Below are 19,680 nucleotides of genomic sequence, written 5' to 3'. Positions count from 1 at the left end.
TGGGTTTCAGGAGCAAAGAACATAAACACTTCCAGACAAGTGAGACCCACTCATGTTTGCTTGTTGACTGTGTAACCTCAGAGGCTAAATGATCATGAGAAACTTTGTGTTTTAAGTGGAACAAATCTGCAGCTTTCTGTCTGGCCCTAAATATGCACCGATGAGGTGAGAGAGGTGGGTGGTTCATTGCAAACTATGTGAGGGGAATACTTATAGGATGTCTTTTGGTAACGTACTGGCAGTGCAACACTCATTCTTTGGCTTTGAAACAGAAATCTGGTATTTTGGGGCTAGTTCTTTGCTCTACATATCATATCAAAATTCTCCATACGTTCCTCTGTGGCTTTGTTTTGCTGAAGCTAGTTAATCACTTGTCACGAGTCTTCCCATCTCTTTCCACTTCTTCAAGGACTAACGTAGACTGAACCTTCACATTTGGCTGAAAGCTCTTTCCTATGCTTTGCCTTGAGTGCCACTCTTCTGAGGGGATTCCACCTCCAGCTGGTGGACAGAAGCTTTATTAAAACAGCGCTTAAAAGGAGTAATATATTTGGACATCTCTTAACTGCTAATTCCCAAACTTTCTGGGTTGAAAGGAAATGAATGAGAAGCTTTTACTCTTGGTGTTTGAGATATAAGAATTGTTGATCACAGATGAAAATTTCAAACCTCATCCCAAGGCAAACAACCTCCAAAACAGATTAATCTGAGCAAGGTGTAGGCCTCTGGTTTCCAACTTGTACCGTCTGGATCAAGGGATAATTTGTATGGAGCAATTACAATTTTTACACGTGTAGTCCAATAATTTCTCACAGAAAATAACTTTTGGGGTGACCCCCCCGCAGAGGTAAAGAACTTCACGCTGTTACTGCCTGTTACTCAGAGGTAAAGGCGTAATGTGCTTGTCAGTTAGAGATGCCTTAACTGGGAACAAAAAACAGAATTGTCCTCAAACTCCATACAACTAACGTGTTTTGGAGGATGGCCCAAGATGAGTAACCTCGTTCTACCAGCTGAGTTCCTCCTCTCCTGCTGCACAGAAACAAGCTTTATTCTGAGTGTATAAGCATGGACGTGACTTGTGGCTGTAGTTGTATTTAAACTAACCCTGTTTGCTGCTTAGGTTGCTATAACAAAATAGGTATCTTGCCTAAATAATTGCATTTCCTGAGTAGTGTAGGAACAAAAAAATACTCTCCCTTAGAATTGTACAAATAAAATTTGCTGAATAAGTAAAGCTGATGTTACCTGTGGAAAGGGAGTGGGAGGAACACATGCTGAAAGTCACCCTTCCTCCCATGCCATTGTAGGCATATAAAAGAAAGAAATCCTATCATTTCAGTGAACGGACAGTACTGTGCTATCATATCTGGGTGCCTTTTAAGCTCTCAAGATAAGTAATTTATCCAAAATTTTCATGCAGTCAGTGGCAGATAAAGGAATTAGGTCATTACTCTTTCATCTTCTGTAAGAACAAGACCATCTTCTCCTACTCCCGATTAAAATTTAAACTAACTTTCATTCTGTGCCTAAGCCTTTTCAGAGTGAAAATGATCAAAGCATGAGATTAAAAACACATCCTGATCTGATGAGATTAGAATTTTGACTGTTTCCTTATGCCTTTAAAAAAAAAAAAAAAAAAAAAAAAGGCAAAGCATCTTTTTGATATCAACCCCCTGCCCCCCAGATTGGATCAGAGTGAAGCTAACATGGGCTTGCTGGTCCAATAGGAAATGGAACTCAATTTTACATTTTTTTAAACCATTTTACTGTATTAAAAATGACAGAGGTTAGAAACAAAGCTCTTATACTTTTATTGAACTGGAATTAGAAGTGACAGAAAATCATTTTGGTCCTAGTGCAGTAAATGTTATCACTAAAACATGTTCAGAGGAGATTAGGACAGTCTCTCAAGCACAAGAGACAAAAGTTCACCAAACAAGAAGTGATTTCTCTGTCCTTGTCTCACAGCCGTCAGCTGGCCAGGGGACGAATGTACTGCGGCTCTGGGTGGGCGCCGGACCTGGGGGCCGGGCGGTGGAGGCCCCCACCGTGGGCAGAGCGGAGGCTGAGCCCAGGCAGGGAGGCTGCTCCTAGCCAGGGAGCGTGCTGAGCGCGGGGCTTGGACACAGGGCGAGGGCTTCAGGGCTTCGAGCGTTGCAGTAACAGTCCGTGCTGGTTGGAAGCAAAAGGATGGAGCTGCTCTGACCGCTCCCCTGACGTTGGGCAGGTAGTGTGGCCTTGGGGATTGAGAGAGAGAAGATATAGCTGCTGTAGGATGGATAGGAAAGCTGTACTAAAAGTGGGGGAGCGCTGCCAAGAGTGCCCCAGGGCCAAGAGGTATTTATGGCCTTTTCTACCTGCAAGGCACACTGGTGCGGCTCTTTCCAATAGATTGCAGCTGTTACTTATCACTGTGGGAGTCCATTCTCCCAGAAAAGTTTCTTCTGTCTGTGCGCATTTTTTTTGTCCAAAGAAAACAAGTCAAATATTATGCCCTTAATCAGAATTCTGTCGTTGTTTTCTAATTAATCTGTGTCAGTAGCTTGAATGTTTGTATTAAATCATTTTCTTCATGAAAGCTTTTAATGAGGAAACAAATTGATTGGATTTTTATGTACTGGATTCTTGCCACTAATGCCTATAGACCAACCCTTTGTTACACATTTTGCCTGTGAATGGGTCATGTGGCTCATCCTTAGTCCTTGATCAGTTTCCAAAACGTGCCAGTGCTGTTCCCATATTAAAATGGCTCGTGTTAGCCAAAGGTGTGCTCAAAGTGAGAGACAGAAATAATGGAGGATATCTTTTTGGCTCGGCTGTTTCTGTGGTGCATGGCCCTCTGAAGTAGTTACGGTGTGTGTGAACGCGAGCAAGCTGCTTGGGGCAGGGGATCGCATGCTGCCTGGCACTCGGGGATTTTAGATTATTTAGATTTTTTGCAGGAGAGCTATGAAGCATGGACTGACAATATGTATCCTATGAGTTTTCATCTTCATGGTTCTGCAGGGAAAATTCTCAGTCTTGGGTCTGTGTTCTTCTACGCTGCTAAATGAGTACAGTATCTCCACTCAGTGGAGATAAATTTTGAGCAAGAAGGTGGCAAACCAGCATAGCAGAGAGCTGGCATGAGCGGAACAGGAGGAAAATGAGGAAAAGAACTGGAAAACACAGCGAAGATGCTAAAGCTGAACAGGGCATCTTGGCGCATTAAAGCGGCCTCTCGAACTTCCCAGTGTGACCTGCTTGCATGAGAGCTGCAGACACATCGTGTCCCTGCGAGCAGAGCTTGTGGCGGTGAGGCACTGAAGGGCAGTGTGCCTACTGCCCTCCGCAGTGCTGCGGGAGGGAAGGTGCGAGGTGAGGTTAATTGAGGCTGTGAAGGGAAAGGCCATGTGAACATCTCTCTTGCACAGGAGACCTATTCTAATGGCAGGAAGTTAGGAGCCTTTGAAGCTGTTGAAAAGGAGGAGATCTGAGTAGTGAAAGAGGTTCCTTAGGTAGCGGAGGATGTCACAGGGGCCAGTTAGCATTCTTAGAACTGGCAAGAAACATCTCCAGGAAATTCACAAAATGTGTTTTAACCATTCGCTGGATTCCTGGCAGCGTGTCTGGTATAATTCTTCCGTCTGTCACTTGCTTATCAAGCCAGAACAAATCAGTAAGAAAATAATGTATGCTTATGCCCTTTTTTTGTCTTTTAGGTATCACTTGGAATTTCTGACCCGAGGTGAGTACAAGGCAGTGGGGAAGGAGGCATGATTTCTCCCAGTTCTGAACTTGGGGAGCAGGGAAGGGCTGGTTGTATGGTATTTTCTATGCCAAGTCAACAAGGGGGAGAGCTATTCATTAAAACAAATACATAGCTTGTGTGTGGCAGTTCTGAGGGATGGGAAGGGGCAAAGCTGGGCTAAGGGCTATAACAGGAGCTGGGGTCAGTATTCTCCCTGGACAGAAGTCTGTTTTTCCTTACTCTTGAGAGAAAATGGATGGGGCAGCCTGTTCTGGTGGAAGGTGCCCCTGCCTGTGGCAGGGGGGTTGGAGCTGGATGGGCTTTAAGGTCCCTTCCAACCCAGCCATTCTGTAAAATATTACAAAAATGTGTGGTGCTAATATAAACTTGCTGTCTTGGACAAGCTCAGGAAATTTTTCTGCAAAACTTCTGTTTCCAGAAACAGTGAAATTCACGAGGACAGAATATTCTGGGGGGCCATTGACTTAGGAGCAAAGACTGTTTGGTAACCTTAAGTTGCTTCCAGTCTTGTTGCTCCTATGTTAACTTGAACTCGAAATTAAATCAACCTCCAGGTGTAGACAAATGGCAGGGCTGTAAAGTTTTCAGGACCGTGACCATCTCTTGTTATGTCTGTTAACAAGCTGGGAAATGCTGATCGTGACTTTGATCTTCATTTCTGCAATAATGTGGGTGATGATTTAAACTTTCCAGGGTGCCTGCAGGTCATGAGCTGTGTCAGTGAGTACTTCTGCATATTCAGGACAGTTGATGGATATATATTTCCTCAGAGCTGACCTGGAGCTCCTTTGTCTCTGTATGGGATCAGTGCAGCTTAGCTCTGATTTCTGATCTGGAGCATTGGGTATAACCAGGTTACAGCTAAGGTGTGTAGTTTGGTGGGTTTGTTCGTTTCTTCAAGCAATGAGTGTGATAGGTGAGCACAAACAGAAGGATCTGCCAGCGTTCAAACAAGATGGGAGCGGCAACTGTAATAAAAAATCCTTGTGAGTGTTCCAAATCAGCTAATCCTTCATTTACTTCAGGAATAAATTCCAGTATGTTACCTCCTCGATCAGGGCCCACTTCCAGCACATCCTGTCTGTCTGGCAGCACAGAAATGTCAGAAATGCAGCAGTGCTGCAATTCCCCCTAGAACTGTGTTATCACATTTTAATATGAGCCTCGGTGCAGCCTCGGTGCTTCTAATTGCTTTCAAACCATTGTTTTTGTGCGTTTGGTTGATGAACCCAGCATCTGGCATCATTTGAGAAAGTACAACAGACAGCTGTGTTCAAAATTAAAAAAAAAAAAAAAGAGAGAATTAGAACACATAAAAGGGTTCAAAATTAGTTTTGTTTTTTTTTTTTTAATTTTGAAAATTCATACAATTTAGTGGATGGAGGGGAGGGATGCTTTTGTTCTTTTTGAAATATCGTGTTCTTTTTTGGAGCTGGAAACCTAAGTAATATTAGGAACATCCGTTTGAAGAACTGCTTATAGATTTGTAAATGAATTGAAGTGCATAGCTCGTGTAAATGCCTGCTTGGAATTATTGTGCAAGTGTTTAGAGATATCTACATACCTGAAGACCCAAACTTGTCCCAGTGTCCTTTTGGTGAACCAATATTATCCTGAAAAAATGCACTAAGGAAACAGGACAACGCGGGCATTAAAACATGAGCTCACACATCACCTCGAGAGCCTCACCTCCAGTTTGATACCTGGCTGGGGGAAGGAGAAGTGGTGTTGAGGACTTGGTGCGCGCCGCATGGAAAAGAACCAGAGAATCACAGTGTGGGCCTTGTTTTTTTTTAAAAAAAAAGCAAAATAAAACACAAAACCTCACATGCAGACATACGGATAAGAGGATTGCATAAATTTGCTGCCTAGCTGCACTGTCAGTGCATTTAAATAAGAGGCTGATGTAGGGAGAGGAAAAGGCTTAAAATGTTTGGTGTTTTCTTGGGAAGGCACTTCAGCATCTATTAAACAGTATTTCTAAAGGGGGTAAGCAAAACTTGTGACCGTATCTGGTAAAAATAGTTAAAACTTCTTAAGTTCAGAACCATGCTGGGCTCCTTCTGGAAGGTATTAAGACCAGAACCTCAATGATTCTAGCTTTCCAAGATTAATAGAGTCAGTTTTGATACAAAATTCTGCTTGCTGGGAGATGTGAAGCAGTAGTGTGGGTCTTGAGGGTGGGTTGGGTATAGCAGTGCAGTTTCAGAGCGATGTAGCTGACAGTGTGAGATCTGTAGGACGAGTTGCCTTGCCTAACTCATCCTCCCCACGTGATGCTGTTGACTGTAGCGTGTAGCTGCGAGTTACATTTGCCTTGTTCCTTAGGTGCTCTTGGAACAGTACACAAGGGTGATGTGTGTTTCCTTTCAGAGGAGGGATGGTTGCCTGTGTGAAGCATTGTATACTTCATGTATTTTACTCATGCCCTTGCTGTATGTAGCAACCTCCCCTTTGTGAGAAGAGAACTAAGGAAAGCTCCAAAGAAAATCTGCAGAGGACCTGGGTCTGTTGTACCCCTCCTCAAAGTAGCTTTCTGCTGTTTGTGTCTCTTCTCAGAATTCAGTGCAGGGGAGATGTTCTGCAACAGCTTTGGTTTAGCAGAAATGAATGGTCTGAGGGAACAACACCAGGCCGTTCTGAGGTACTGCAAGCGACTTCAGGACTAAACAGGGAGGGGGAAGCTGGAGGAAAGCGTAGATGATTAGCTGGGGAGAGAAGGGGAGGGATGGGGGAGTACTGCAAAAAGAAGGACTGGAGAAGAAAGGTGTTTGTGTAGCTAAATAAGAGAACGCTGTTGGGGCTGGAAGCTTGAGTTTGCTGCAATGGGACTTTGCACTGAATAACTGTATTGTCACTATTGTGTTTCAGCTGCTCTGTTCCTACAACAAGAAGGTGTGCAGAGATTGACAAGTATTAAAAGACAGTATGTCTCTTGGCAGCAGTGAATTGGTTTAAATCATTGTCTGTACAGTGTTTGAGATCCTTAGGAGCAAAATTCACTCCTTAATACTCTGCTTGAAGGCATGGGCTTATGGAAACAGAAAATGTCTCTGCCCTCCCAGCTGAGGGCTCCAGCCCGGAGCTGACAAATAATTTATTTTCATTGAGCTTATGGTAACATTTTTTTTGTTTTCAGTCAAAAATTCATCCCAAATGGTTTTAAAGTGTCTGAAGTTCTGCATAGATGCTTAAGGAACATGTATATTCAGAAAAGCATTCACAAATAGTTGAAATGTGAGAGCAAGGATTGTTCCATTTAAGTTTTGGAAAACTGAGGCCCAAGAAATGTACCAAAGGTATTACAGCATCTACAGGTACATCCAGGATTTGGGTCCAGATCTCCTGATTCTCTCAGCTCTGTGCCTTCAGCCTCAAAGTGTCTCCTCCCTGAAGCAGGGAGGAGTAAATATAAATGTATGGCAGAGGCTGAGGTAAGGGACATGCTGGGATAAAACATGACTTAAAAATCAGGAGTCTTCATGTTCCGTAAAAGGTTTAAGTAACTGTAAGTTAGGCCACTTATCTCGTAGTATATACTACTTAGATGAAGTAGGTATCACTTTACCTCTGTTGGCCCTACTTACTTTGGCTCGGATGCACGGTGCTTCGTGGGTCGCCAGTTGTTCCCCAGGCTGGACGTCACAGCAGTGCATGAGATATGTGTACCCGAGGCATGCATGCAGTTTTCTTTCATTAACTGGCATCATACAATGGCCTCAAGTATTAGATTTATGAAGTAGCTTTTCTATATACAACCTCAAATCTATTGAATTGAACTGAAGTGGAGCTGGATGGGAGACGGAACTGTGTGTTTCCCTAACCACTGCTCCCTGCTATTGCATATTTGGTCCATGTAGTTATGACAAGAACAAGTAGCAAATCATTAAAGCAGCAAAAACACCATCTTCACTGTAAAGAACCCCTTTGAAGCTGAGGCAGAGTGTTCCTGAATTAATGGAGTGCACAGTGATTTTACTAAGTTTTATTTATAAAAAACCCTCTTTACGTTCATGCCAAGAGTCTCCAGCTTAGTGGTAAGCAGGGTTCATGCACAGAAACCCAGTCTAGATTTATGATGTGTTTGAAAACGCAAGGGAAAAAATATCAAATTGACAATATTTGTAACATATTGTTAAAATATCTATTCTATCGCCATGCATGGAATTCCCCTGCTTTATAAACATGAGTGCCAGCTACAGCCCTTGAAATGTCATAACACAGAGAGACAAAAAGAAAACAAAAAAACTTTTGTTAGAATGCATTCTGAAGTCCAAGATGTGTTTGGTTGGTGTGTGGAACATAGTTAATTGATGAAAAATAAAACATACACAAAGACACATGTTCTTTAACTTAAGAAAAGAAAAAAAAGAAAAGCTTTAATATCAACACTTCTGACAGCTCCCTTTATCAGCACCGAAGCTTTGCTTCCTGTGGCTCTGAGTGTGCAGTTCTTTGCCTCTGTGTATTTATTATATTCTGGGCAAACTATTTTGTGCAGAGACAGTACTTTTTGCACAAACCTCTCTTCTGTTTTACAAACTCTGAGCAGCTGCACAGCCTTGCTTTTACATGGACTTATAAATTATTCTGCTACCTAAAGTGTTGTGCACAAATTTTGGAAGCAAGGAATGATTCTAGGAGAAAACAGACTGCTCTGCTTGGAAAAACATCGTAGGTAGGAGGTAAGCATCTGTGCTCTGGGAATGGCTGTACAGAGGTATATGTTTATATTCACACCTATACATAGAAAAAATCAAGAGATGTGTGACTTTGTAACTGTTGGTATTGCATTTCAAGTGCATTTCAAGTGTTCAAAATGGAAACCAAGCCCCGATTCATTACAAAGCTTTGTTGACCTGGGGGTCCAGGTGGAGATATGCCCAGGCCACGTGGCACGCCTCTGCTGGTGAGGAGAAAACCTGACGGCGTGCATTAGTGTGCTGCCATCCAGCCTCAGCCCAGCGTGGGGCTGGGACTGTCTCCTGACCCATCCTGCTTCCATGAGCACCTGTGAATGTGATTCTGTATTTATCAGAAAAATGGTTGTGAGTGCACAGTAATTACGGGGGAAATGGTTACCCGTGACTGAAGTGCTGTATCACAAAGAAATAAGAAGACTTTCCCCTCATTTCTTTAAAATGTTAGGCACTTTGTTTCTTTTTGGGTATACTCATTGCATTAAATGAGGGGAGAACAAGAGAAAAGTCTCCAAAACCATACGTGTCACCTGACTGAAAAGAATAAACTGTTTTTTTTCAGTCTTCCATCAGAGCCAGCAAATGAAAACCTTGCAGAATTTATAAGAGGATTGAAAGAATACGGAGCTGGAACTAGCAGTTGGATTGGGTTATTCTGCAGTCAGCGTCAAAAGTTTCATGATTTCTGTTGAGAAGAATTAGGTTAATAAAGAAGGCTTTTGAACTTCTTTTTAAACCAGCACATTCATTTAAAACTTAGAAACTTCAGGAGAGTTTCCAGGTTTGGATTACTACATACTTCTTGGAGAGTGCTAGTTGATTAATGAAGAAGTGGCAAGTTACGGAATTGCCTGTAGTCTTTTGAAACCCGTCTGAATTGTAACACCTTGGGGCAGGGCTTGCCCTCCTTGTTCACGCACATTTAGCAGTGTCCTATGCTTCCCTCCCTGGAGAAGTTCAGAGCATTCTGGACTCAAGAATGAAGCAATGCACCATAAAGAGGAAAGTATAAAAACGTCAGTGAAGATGCTAGATATACAGCAGTTTGGGGAGCCCCAGTAAGTTAAATATTAACAAGTTCTATTGCTCTCACTTTGGTCAGTTAATAAAATACCCTAATTATTAGATTGCCTAAATTGCCTGATGTGCAGCTTTGGAGATAGAGAGCCTTCTCAAATGAAACCTCTGTTTTTACTGAACTTGTTTGTGTAATAACGAATGTGCTACATCTTTCCTTTATAAAGAAACCTCAGGGGTTATTGCAATGTGCTTAGATGAACACGCAGCTCAGGTGTTGCTTTGTGCTCGTGCAGAATGGAAGAATGTTCAAGAAATTGCCCTGTTGGGGATAATGTATGGGAGTGTTCACGTATACCATTACCTTAGCCTTCCCATAATGGGTAATGGACCCGGTTGCTCCACAAAAACAGAAAACTTGCATCCTTTTTTGCCTGGTTTGCCCACTAAGATGGTTTGGAGCCCTTAGCAAGAGGAGCGCCTTGTATACGTCTGAGCCCCACTGGGGAGTGGGAAATCAGTGCCCCTGTTTCCAGAGCCTTTGCTCGTGGGGAGCGGGGCTGGAGTGCAGTGCTGGGTCCTGACTCCTGGCTGTCCCGAGCCTCCAGCTTGTTTGAATCAGGAGTTTTGAGTCATTCCCCCCTCCCCGCCCCCCACCATGACTTCTGTGCAGCTTTGGTTTGTAGAGCAGTGACCCTGTCAATATAATCCACAAAGCAGTAATTCTGCCCTTTAGTAAGACTCCGTCCTGGAGTCACAATTGAAACACAACTGTAAAATCACCCCCTGCATTATCAGAAAATGCCTGATGGGCATCTCTTCCAGTCCCTAGAGTGCTTGTCATTCTCGTATATGCTCTGGGCTCTTGTCTTTGCATTCACTGTCTGTGCTTTTATTTCCTTAAGAGTGAGTCCTGCTGTAGATATGGGCAAGACAGCCTCCTTGTGTCTTGTCATTGGAATATGCTTGCTAAACTCCAGCTCCCTCGTGGGTTAGTTCTGCTGCTTGTTCACTTGGAAGGATTTTGGCTAAGAAAATACATTGAACCTACTGACACTGCAACAGACATTACTCAAAAATACTGTCTCCTCTTCTCATTGGCACTAATGATGCTGACATCTTTTTAGATCTTAAATTGTGTTTGCAGAACTGTTTTGTGAATTATTGCATTGCAGAAGTGTCGGGTGTAGCTTCTCAGACACTGTTTTGCTGTGTTCCTAGCAGAGCTGGTACCTCAGAAGATGAACTAAAGTGCAGATTTGTGATCTTCCTGTGCCTCAGTGTCCCCCTCCTTTAAATGAAGACTTTGCCTCTTCAAAGAGGGTAACAAGGAATAATTTATTAGTGGGCAGAAATACGAATTGTTGGTAGCTTTAGCTGGTTTTGCTCACGTTGGATGGGCTTTGTATTTCACTGATGTGTTACCGGGTCATAAAAGACAGAATAAATCTTGTTTACTTGTTTACATCCCGTGGGAATCTGCTGCTGCTCTGGGTTTCAGGCTTATTCCTAGCGAGGCTGCGATGCGCTGTGCTCCCCGTCAGGCAGCTGTTCTGTGTAGCTGCTGCCCACTTAACAGGCAGAATATGCAGTGCCGTCACTGAAAGGGTGCCAAAGGCTGAAGAGAGGAGCTGGAGGGAGGAAGTTACAGGGGGAGGGAGGGAGAGGGCAAACATACATTGAGGAAAGGAAGGGAAGAGAAAACTGGAGGAGAGCTCAGCTGAGGAGTGACACGAGGGGCTGGCGGGGAAGCAGGAGATAAGGAGGAATGGGAAAGTTGCCGTGTGAGCTCAGCAGCTTCTCTGTCTGCCTAGGTTTGAGGGGAATGTCAAGGCCCCCAGGTTTATCAGATTCATAAGAAAGACCTTTGTGGCCTTACAGGGGAGACCTGCTGAAGGGTACTTTCAGGCAACACTTGCAAGTTGCAAACTTTCTGACTGTCACGTGCGGGGTGGCGTTTTTGGTATGCCAGTATGATTTGTGTGAAGTATTGGTACTATCTTAGGGTAAACCCATAATCCGTCATGGGTAGGCTTTGGTTTGAATCTCTGCATGTGAAGCAATAACTCCCAGGTCATTTTCTCTCTTACAGTTACGAAGCCTCTTTGCTATGTAGCAGGCAGAGAAAGTAACGCGGCCTGCCCTGAGCTTCCCGGCCGTGGTGGGTTTGTTCTCTCCAGGCCGTTCCAAATCGCGGGTTGGCTTTGCGGTAACAGAACCCTCCGGCCCTCGGTGGGGGTTGATTTGCACCTCGCACTAGGACTGGGGCTTGCACCCAAGTGCAAAGCCGCCGTGCCCGCCGTGCTCCCCCCGTCCCCCCGCCGTGCCCCCCCGCCGTGCCCCCCCCGTCCCCCCGCCGTGCCCCCCTTCCTCCGCCTGCCCCCCCCCGCCGTGTCCCCGCGGCGGCGGGCGGGTGCGGCGCGCTGCAGCTCCCCCTGCCGGGCGCTCCGCGCCGCTGCAGCCCAGGCGCCGCCCGCTGCCCGCCGGCCTGCCCCCGCCGGCCTGCCGCTGCCCGCCGCTGCCGGCGCAGGGGGCGCTTGGAGCGGGGCGGAGCGGTCTTTTGCTTACGGCACGTCACGAGCAAACGGCGGGTGAACAAAATCTGTCTTGGCCTGGATCTGGCGGTCAGCCGGCCGAGAGCCCTTCGGGTCAGCGTTTCCAAAACGAGGCCCAGTCAGCTCCTCCGCAGCGAGAGGAGCTCCCGCACCGCGCTTCGGGCCCTTTTCCCACGAAATAGACCTGTGATAGACCTGTCCTGAACCCAGCGTGAGCACAGAGGGGTTCTGCGCTCACCAGGGCCTTGGCTGCCCCGTGGTCTGGGTGTGCGGTTATTTTCTGTCTGTGCATGGTCTCCCCCACCAAGAAAATACTTGTTAAGCAGTACAAACACTTCGAGAACTGTACGTGAGATTTTTTTCATGGCTTGTGAACCATCCTGCCGATGTTGGTACAGCTGGGGAGGGAGGAGGGACGCGCCACAGCGATGTGCGGTGCAAAACTCGGGGTTCTCAGGCACACGTAGCGTTACCAGGCGCTGCAGAGAAGTTAAGGCTGTGGAAGGTGCAGAAAATCTGCATGCACCGAAACCTCAGCTATTCATATGTTAATGGCAGGGGCAAACCACACAAATCCGTACGGGTGCTTAGGAAACGATGAAGCCTTTAAGGCATTCAAAAAGCAACATCTTACGTTTTCTAGCACATAAATGTGTTTAAAAAGCTATATAATAAATAATAGCCACGTTGACAGAGCTTTACTTACAAAAGCTAAGCTGCAATATATTTACATCTGAGTGGTACTTACTGTGTGGGTGCGTCTCTGTCGATGTGTTTCCATGTGATTCTCCATAATTTCAGCAAGTGATTGTCGTAAGGGATATTAAGCCATAGTATTGATAATGCTTTTACAGCTCTGCTTTGGGAAATGCATTACTGCTAAATTAGTCCCTGAAAATCTAGAGATATTAACACTGTTGAGCATGAAGGCAGATGGGATTTTGATCAGAGACCTTTATTTGTAGCATGATACTAAACAGTCATTACGTTAAAGCAGGAACTTCGTTTCCTTGAATATTAACTGGAGTTGGGGATTTTACTTCCGTATTGGCACGAACTAGCTTATCATAAAAGTGTAAATGGAACTCGCTTGGTATTGATTTTTCCTGTGCTCTGAAAAGATGCTTAATGAAACTCGAGGTACCTAGATAAAGACCTTCACTGAATGCAAAGTAAGCTTAATTGCAGTTCCTTTAACAAGCTACTGGAGATGATTTTTTTCCCCACTACAAAGCAGCCCTTTCACCTATTTAATTTGGTTCTCTTCCTGTGTGTGCCGTGATGCATTAATTCACTTTTTTTTTTTTTTTTTTTTAATTATGAGGGGCAAATTGCAGCGTAAAGAAATGAATATTTTTTATACATTTTTGTGCGGACAGAAGTTCTTGAAGAGTTTGATTTTCGAGGTCGCAAGAGGTTAGTCTTCAAAAAGAGTAACTGCTCTCCCCTCATTTTATAGAAGGGGAGAAAGGCACAGAGCCATTTTCTGACCCTGTAGCAAAATGGAACAGACCTGTAACAAAACGGAACCTGAACAGAGGTTTTCCTAGCGTTTGTCCTAAGACCTGTCCTCTGCCAGATCCTCCCTGTGCTCTGGCGGAGGTGCAGGGCTGCTCTTCTCACACGCTGGCATCGCGAGCTCCGAAGCGAGCACAGCGACCAGGCTGCCTCTCATGGGTCCACGTTGTCCCCTGAGAGGGCTGCCTCGGCATCGTCCCTGGTTGTGGTGGCTCGTTCTCCTGTAGGCCCTGCTTGTGCTGCTCCCTCGGAGTCCTTCACCGAGTTCTTCACGTTCTCTTCGTGGTCATTTTTTGCCTTGCCCGCAGCCATGTGATGAACCCTTCCCATGCACTGGGCCTCATGTCGGCGAGGCGGCCTCGACTTTGGCGGCCTGAGGCCAGGCCCAGGCTGTGCCACCTGCCTGGTGCCGCGCTCCAAAGTGCCACCGCCTCTGCTGCTGGGGACACCCACGGCACCAGGGGTGCACTCTGTCCATCTGCAGTTTGTCTCGATGTGTAAAGCACTGCATCTGCGTTAATTACACGTTGCCTTCAAGCCGCTCTTTGTGCTGCTGTGTAAGATACTGCTCCCACAGAAAATGTCAGGCAATGAGAAGATGGCACAAGGCCCCCCCACCCCCCCTTCCCTGTGCCAACACCATCGCAAAGCAAGAAAGGGTATTTAGCACACTCAGGGGTAGCCGAACAGTGCCAGGGGAGCCCCTGGATGAGGTGTAAGCCCAAGAAACCTCTTGCTCTTACCCTTAGAGTCAGTCTTGCATTTGTTCATGCTCCAAAGTGCGATAAGTTGGGGAATTTTCCTAAGGATTTGAGTAGGAAGATAGAGCAGCTTTGCGTCAGGTGCAGGGTAATTATTTGCTGGAGTTCTGTGCTATTTGGTTTTTATTCCCTGTGTTTTCATTAAAAGCTAATGAGTTTTTTCTTCATTCAGAACAATAGCTTGGCCCCTGACAAGTTGTTGGTTATTTTTTCTGCTTGGACTCAACTAGCTGTTGCTGCTCCATAAACTTTATGGAAAAGTGGATTAAAGTACAAAAGTTTGTAAAACGAGTTCTCATTCCCCTCCATTTGGATTTGCATTAAGTAGCTACGTGGAGAGTTTTTGTTGATCCTTGTCATTGTAACTCTAAGCAGTTTGAAAATATTCCTAATACCAAACCAGACGCCTTTGTGCTGATTTGTGTTGCAGTAGCTCACAAGTTGGAGACCAGTTGTGCTTGGCACGATACACGTACGTACACACTGCAGCCTGCGCATATTTGAGTGGGTTCCTGTAGCTTGCATAAACTTGTGAAAACCTGGTTTCTAGTCCTCTGGGTGGGGAGCAAACCTGTTGCAAGAATCACAAAATTTTCAGGGGTTGGAAGGGACCTCGAGAGATCATCGGCTCCAACCCCCCAAAGAACGAGCATAGTTGTGGTGACAACCCAGTCATGTGTATGGTACTTCATGCCTGGGAAGTGCTCCGCTGAAACAGAGACCTGTGGCGTGAATCTTTCACGTGGTTTATGTGCATGACAGCAGCTCCTGCTGTTAACACCAGTGACTTATTCTTGCACGTAACTTCCCTGATTGGGTCCTTGTTCCTGTTCCAAACGGGTTATTGCATCCATGCATCGATGCGTGAGCTGTTCTTCCCCAGCGAGATGGCTGCGCCGTGCCATGCCGCCTCCTGCTATTTGGAAACCGTAAACAGTTTGCTCGTTATCGCAATAATGCTGCACCTGTATCTCGTTATAAGGGAACACCTGTTACCTTGATGTTTGTTTGAAAAGCCTGGTGTAATACTGTGCAGTTTGTTTGAAAGAAAATGTTCTTTTAAGGTATCAGGGCTGAATGGGCTCACGGAAGCTGTCTTCTAATGCTGGCATCTTCACATCACTGCAGATAGTCAAGCCCGCAACACTGCAGCACGGCACTTAGGCGGGCTACTCATTAGGATGATCGTTGTTTTCCTACGAAAGTGAGCTGTTGCTGTTTGGTAGCAGCTTTTTATATAGGCTTTTTAGAACCTGTTTATTTGAGGATCTCAAAGTGCTACAGTAAAACAAGGAAGAAACGTCCCCTTGTCACACACAGCTGAGCACAGCACTGAAATGACTTCTCCAAGGTCAGGCAGTCAGTGGTGCGCTCACGGATGCGCTCCAGTGGCCAGAGTCTGGCCAGTGGAGCAAGGCAGTTGAGTCTCTGCTTTTTAATAGCTAATTGTTTTTTCCTCATGGAGGTGCATGTGTGAATTTCACTTTGTTGTAGCATAGAGGAACGTGCTTTGCTTATTCTGCATGACTTCCCTAAAAGTAGTCTGTGGATGGAAGACCCTCTGCAGTACTGCTTCCACCTACCTCTGATCCTGCAGCAGGAATTAAAGCTTGCCCTTTGGGCTGGGAGCCTGCAGCTTTCTCCTTGGCATGAGAGGTTAGTAATGCAGATGCTGAATGATGTGCCTTCCAGAAGGAGAAAAATTATTTTCTCAATTATTTTTTTCTCCTGAATCAGGTGTTTTGCACTGCATGCTGAGATGGCTGCTGGAAGCAAGTAAACATAGACCTGGAAAAAGATCTGATGGCGACATGCTACATCTTAGGTTCTTACCCTGTTAGGGAAGTTACAGTGTCTTAAAGGACAGGCTGCCAAAGGCACCTCTGTTACATCACTGACTCCCACAGGCCTTTGGTAAATATCACAAAGCCAATTTTTTTCAAATCTTTCTCTCCTTTTAAGACCTTTGAGCTTGTAATATCAGCAAGACTATCATAATATCTGGCCCTCATGGTGATTTGTTTTTTAAGTAACTGTTCTGTGGACAGGCAATCTTGTATGCATTATGCTCTTCCCAGCCAGATTGTTCATTTTGGTGAAGGACTAGAGTTCAGCCCTTGAATGCAGAGGTAGGGGTCTCAGAGCTTCGTGCTCAGAGAAAGCAAGGGAAGGCTGCAACCTGTGATGTTGAAAATAAAACATCCAAAATATTATGTCACCTCTTTCTTCTGCTGAAGACTTCATAGGGTCTCTGCTACATTTCTCGTTGGCAGGAGGAAGAGTGTCGTAACCTGCTCCAGGCCTTCAATACCCTTTCGTCAGTGCTTGATTTAAACTATGGGGCGCAGTTCCTCTATTTGCTCAGATAAAACTTGTTTGGAACTTAATTTTTAGTGTTTGAACACAATTAACATCAGCTGAAAACTCACCTTTCTTGCTGTTTGTTGTGTGTTGAATGAGTAGCCAGCTGTCTTTACCTCTGTTATCAGCAGTCTGGGGCATGTGTATTCAGGAAAAAAGGCAAAAGCTTGAAAGACAACTCTTCTGCTTTGTTTGAGCCGAGTAGCATTTTCTGCTATGGGTAGGCTACATGTGCTCTGCCTATAGGAAAGTTTTAAGTTAACGTCGTTCACTGTAGTCATCTAAGTGCCTTCTGCATAACATCCAGCATCGGTAACAAATCCATAGCAAAATGTCTGTTCTCAGTAAACTTCAGTGCAACATCTGCTATGGGGAGGCAACTGCTCCTACCTCCACACAGATACATTGCTTTGTCAGTTTGTATGTTACTGTAATCACGTGGAGTCAGTTTTTTTTTTTTTTTTTTTTTTTTTTTTTTCCCTACTACCCTCTCATTTGAGGAGCTCAAAGATTTTTCCTACAGTATAAGAAGATTCTTCATTCTAGTCAAGTCGGTAGTATAATCCTCCTTTTCACAGATGGATCCTTTTCACAGAGAGCACAAGAGCAAAGAATTGAACAGGTCTTGGGCCCGAACTACCACAACCTAGTATTTCCAGCCTCCTCCTTGTATGCCCTTCAAGTGTAAAATATGTACATATGCAGCATGAGTGTTCTTGAAGCAAGAATATGCTGCTTGTCCCTCAGTGATGAATCTGGCCTCATACCCAGAAAAGTGATTTGGGGTTTTGTAGAGAACTTCAGTGAAAGGTGAGAATCAGGAAGAAACACTTACCAGCACAGGAAGTAAAATTTGGATTTAGGAATGTCCTCCTCACTAAAATCAAGCTCTCTTTTTTTCTAGGAGAGGATCAGCATGATGCTGGCTTTGGACAAGACAGTTCTGATGAAAATCAGAGCTGGAGTTTGGCCCCTTCCATGACATCTGATGTCTCACTTCCATCAGACTTCCTAGATGATGGTAAGTCACTGATGTTTTTTTTGAAGCCCTTGTGTGAAGGGGATGGAAAGGTAAGTGCAGTTTAGTGTGACTTGTTCTGTTTCATCCATCTCATAATGCTGGAGATGTTTTTTGTTGACTGGTGACTATAAGCAATGACTGTAAAATGTTATAGCAATCCCAAATTTAATTTGGTATTGCTGAAGATAAATTCATGGTACAAATTGGAATTGGTTGTTCTCTTTTGGATAAACAATAGTGATGGGAAAGAGCAGAATTTGACAAGTGGCTAGCATTTTCCAAAGTTAACTTGCAACTTCTGGGTCTGTTTCTTCTTGGATGCTCAACCTCACACTTCAAAGGGGTTATGTCTTCTCATACCTTGTCTCACTCCACTGTTTGAAGGTTAGACCTCTTTAAATTGTCTTGGCTGGGAGAGCCTTTTTTTGGGACCTTCTAGAGCTTGCGAACTGGAGCTCCCTTCTCCCAAGAGTGTAGAAGCACTCCCAGCTGAGAGGTGAACATGAGCTGGCATGCTAAGGCCAAGGGTGTATTCCAAAGCATTAAATGGCAGACAGAGAGGAGGTTTTCTGGGCAAAGAGGTGCTGTGATGTTCGCTTCTGCTTGTGAGTGGTGGTTTAGGAGTGGTGAATTTGTGGTATGCTATTGAAGCTGAAGCCTACAGAGCTGAGACGGTTCTGATCTTCTCAGGGGTTATGTTTGGTCCCTAGTGAAGGATTGACTGTTTTGGTCTCAAAATTTGGATTCTCAATCTCCCCGTTCCCACAGATCTTATTTCTTCCTTCTCTTCCACTTCCTTTATACTTTCCACAATGTTTTCTTACTCCCCTCTCCTCTTCGTTTCTCTTTCACTTTCTCTGCTTCTGTCCCTGCTTTTTTCCACCTCTTCCTGCTCAATGTACTCTTTCATGTCTACTCCTACTTTTGTTAGTGAATTGTTGGTCATTAGCCAAGATCACAGAGCAATAGGGATTTATTTGTGTTGAGGCCATAAGAGCTGATGGGCACCAAAGCTTCCTTGTGCAGTGCAAAGCACTAGGTGTATTTGCCATATGTATTGATTCATTTAGACTGATTAGAGACGAGGTTGGTCTGATAGTTGCGTGATAGGTAGGTGAGATGTGCAGCCTGTCTGCCGGAGAACTGTAAAGAAGGCACAATGATGATTTTTTTTTAATGAATATGAAGTCAGTCTCATGAGGATTTAAGTCGTTACTTCCGAGAAGGTGGATTAAGCTAAAGGGTGTATCAAACAGCTTTCATTTCTGAATTAGAATATCCCTTGTGGGAAGATCAGAATGTTTTAGGATTACGTGAACTGATTTTTCCTCTCTGCAGTTTGTGTTGGCTTCCCTGCACTGGTGCCTTCACCTTTACTGTGTCCCTTCTTGCTGCCACGCTTCTATTTCTGTTTAGCCAGCAAGGTCCCTGGAGCAGGCACTCTGACAGCTAGTAGTGAGCCTGGGCCACTGTGGCTCCCTGGGGTGCTGCTGTCACAAACATAAGTGACCAAGAGCTGCTGCTTCTCAGGTAGAACAGGTAATCCATCTAGCTATGGCCAGAAGAATAAATTGGCCCTGTAGGAACAAACTTACAATTCCTGTGGCTTTTTTCCACCCCTTCTTAACTCTGTTTTGCAACAAGAGGTTATGTTCTCAGGTGCGTGTCCTTTTAAAGGCTGCTGTCTCTTGCCTTCCCGAATTCCCAAACTTTATCGATTCAAGGCTTTGATGGAAGCAGATCTCTGGCCGGGATGACGCTCACTTCTGCCTCTCCTTACCAGGAAAAACAGGGGAGTGTGGGGGCAGGGGAAAGCCACCAGTGTTCATTTTCATTTTGAAGAGACTTTTCCATTCTTCCTCTGAACTTGTGATGGGAATCTGAGAGAGCCTTTAAAGTTGTCTCTGGAGGGAGCAAGAGGGGCTGTGTGAGTTGGGGATGACTTTACTCAATGAGGCATGGCCCTGCTCTATAGGACTGTCCCTAATGAGTG

At 44.9% G+C, this 19,680-nt stretch overlaps 1 protein-coding gene across 3 annotated transcripts in view; it reads left to right on the top strand.

The window, feature by feature from the left end:
* SKAP1 (src kinase associated phosphoprotein 1) overlaps positions 1-19,680 on the top strand; it is a 140,443-nt gene that overhangs the window by 14,124 nt on the left and 106,639 nt on the right. For 2 of the 3 annotated variants that reach the window (XM_035347536.1, XM_035347538.1), the window contains exons 3-4: positions 3,705-3,730; positions 17,571-17,687. In XM_035347536.1, the coding sequence (XP_035203427.1) occupies positions 3,705-3,730; positions 17,571-17,687 (143 nt within the window). Of the gene's footprint in view, positions 1-3,704; positions 3,731-11,224; positions 11,286-17,570; positions 17,688-19,680 lie in introns of those variants that run through there. The other variant, XM_035347537.1, reaches the window with a different exon arrangement.

The sequence above is a fragment of the Oxyura jamaicensis genome, chromosome 27 (genome assembly GCF_011077185.1).
Source record: "Oxyura jamaicensis isolate SHBP4307 breed ruddy duck chromosome 27, BPBGC_Ojam_1.0, whole genome shotgun sequence".
NCBI lineage: Eukaryota > Metazoa > Chordata > Aves > Anseriformes > Anatidae > Oxyura > Oxyura jamaicensis.
The sequence above is the reverse complement of the archived record's forward strand: the minus strand, read 5'-3'. Positions and strand labels throughout refer to the sequence as shown.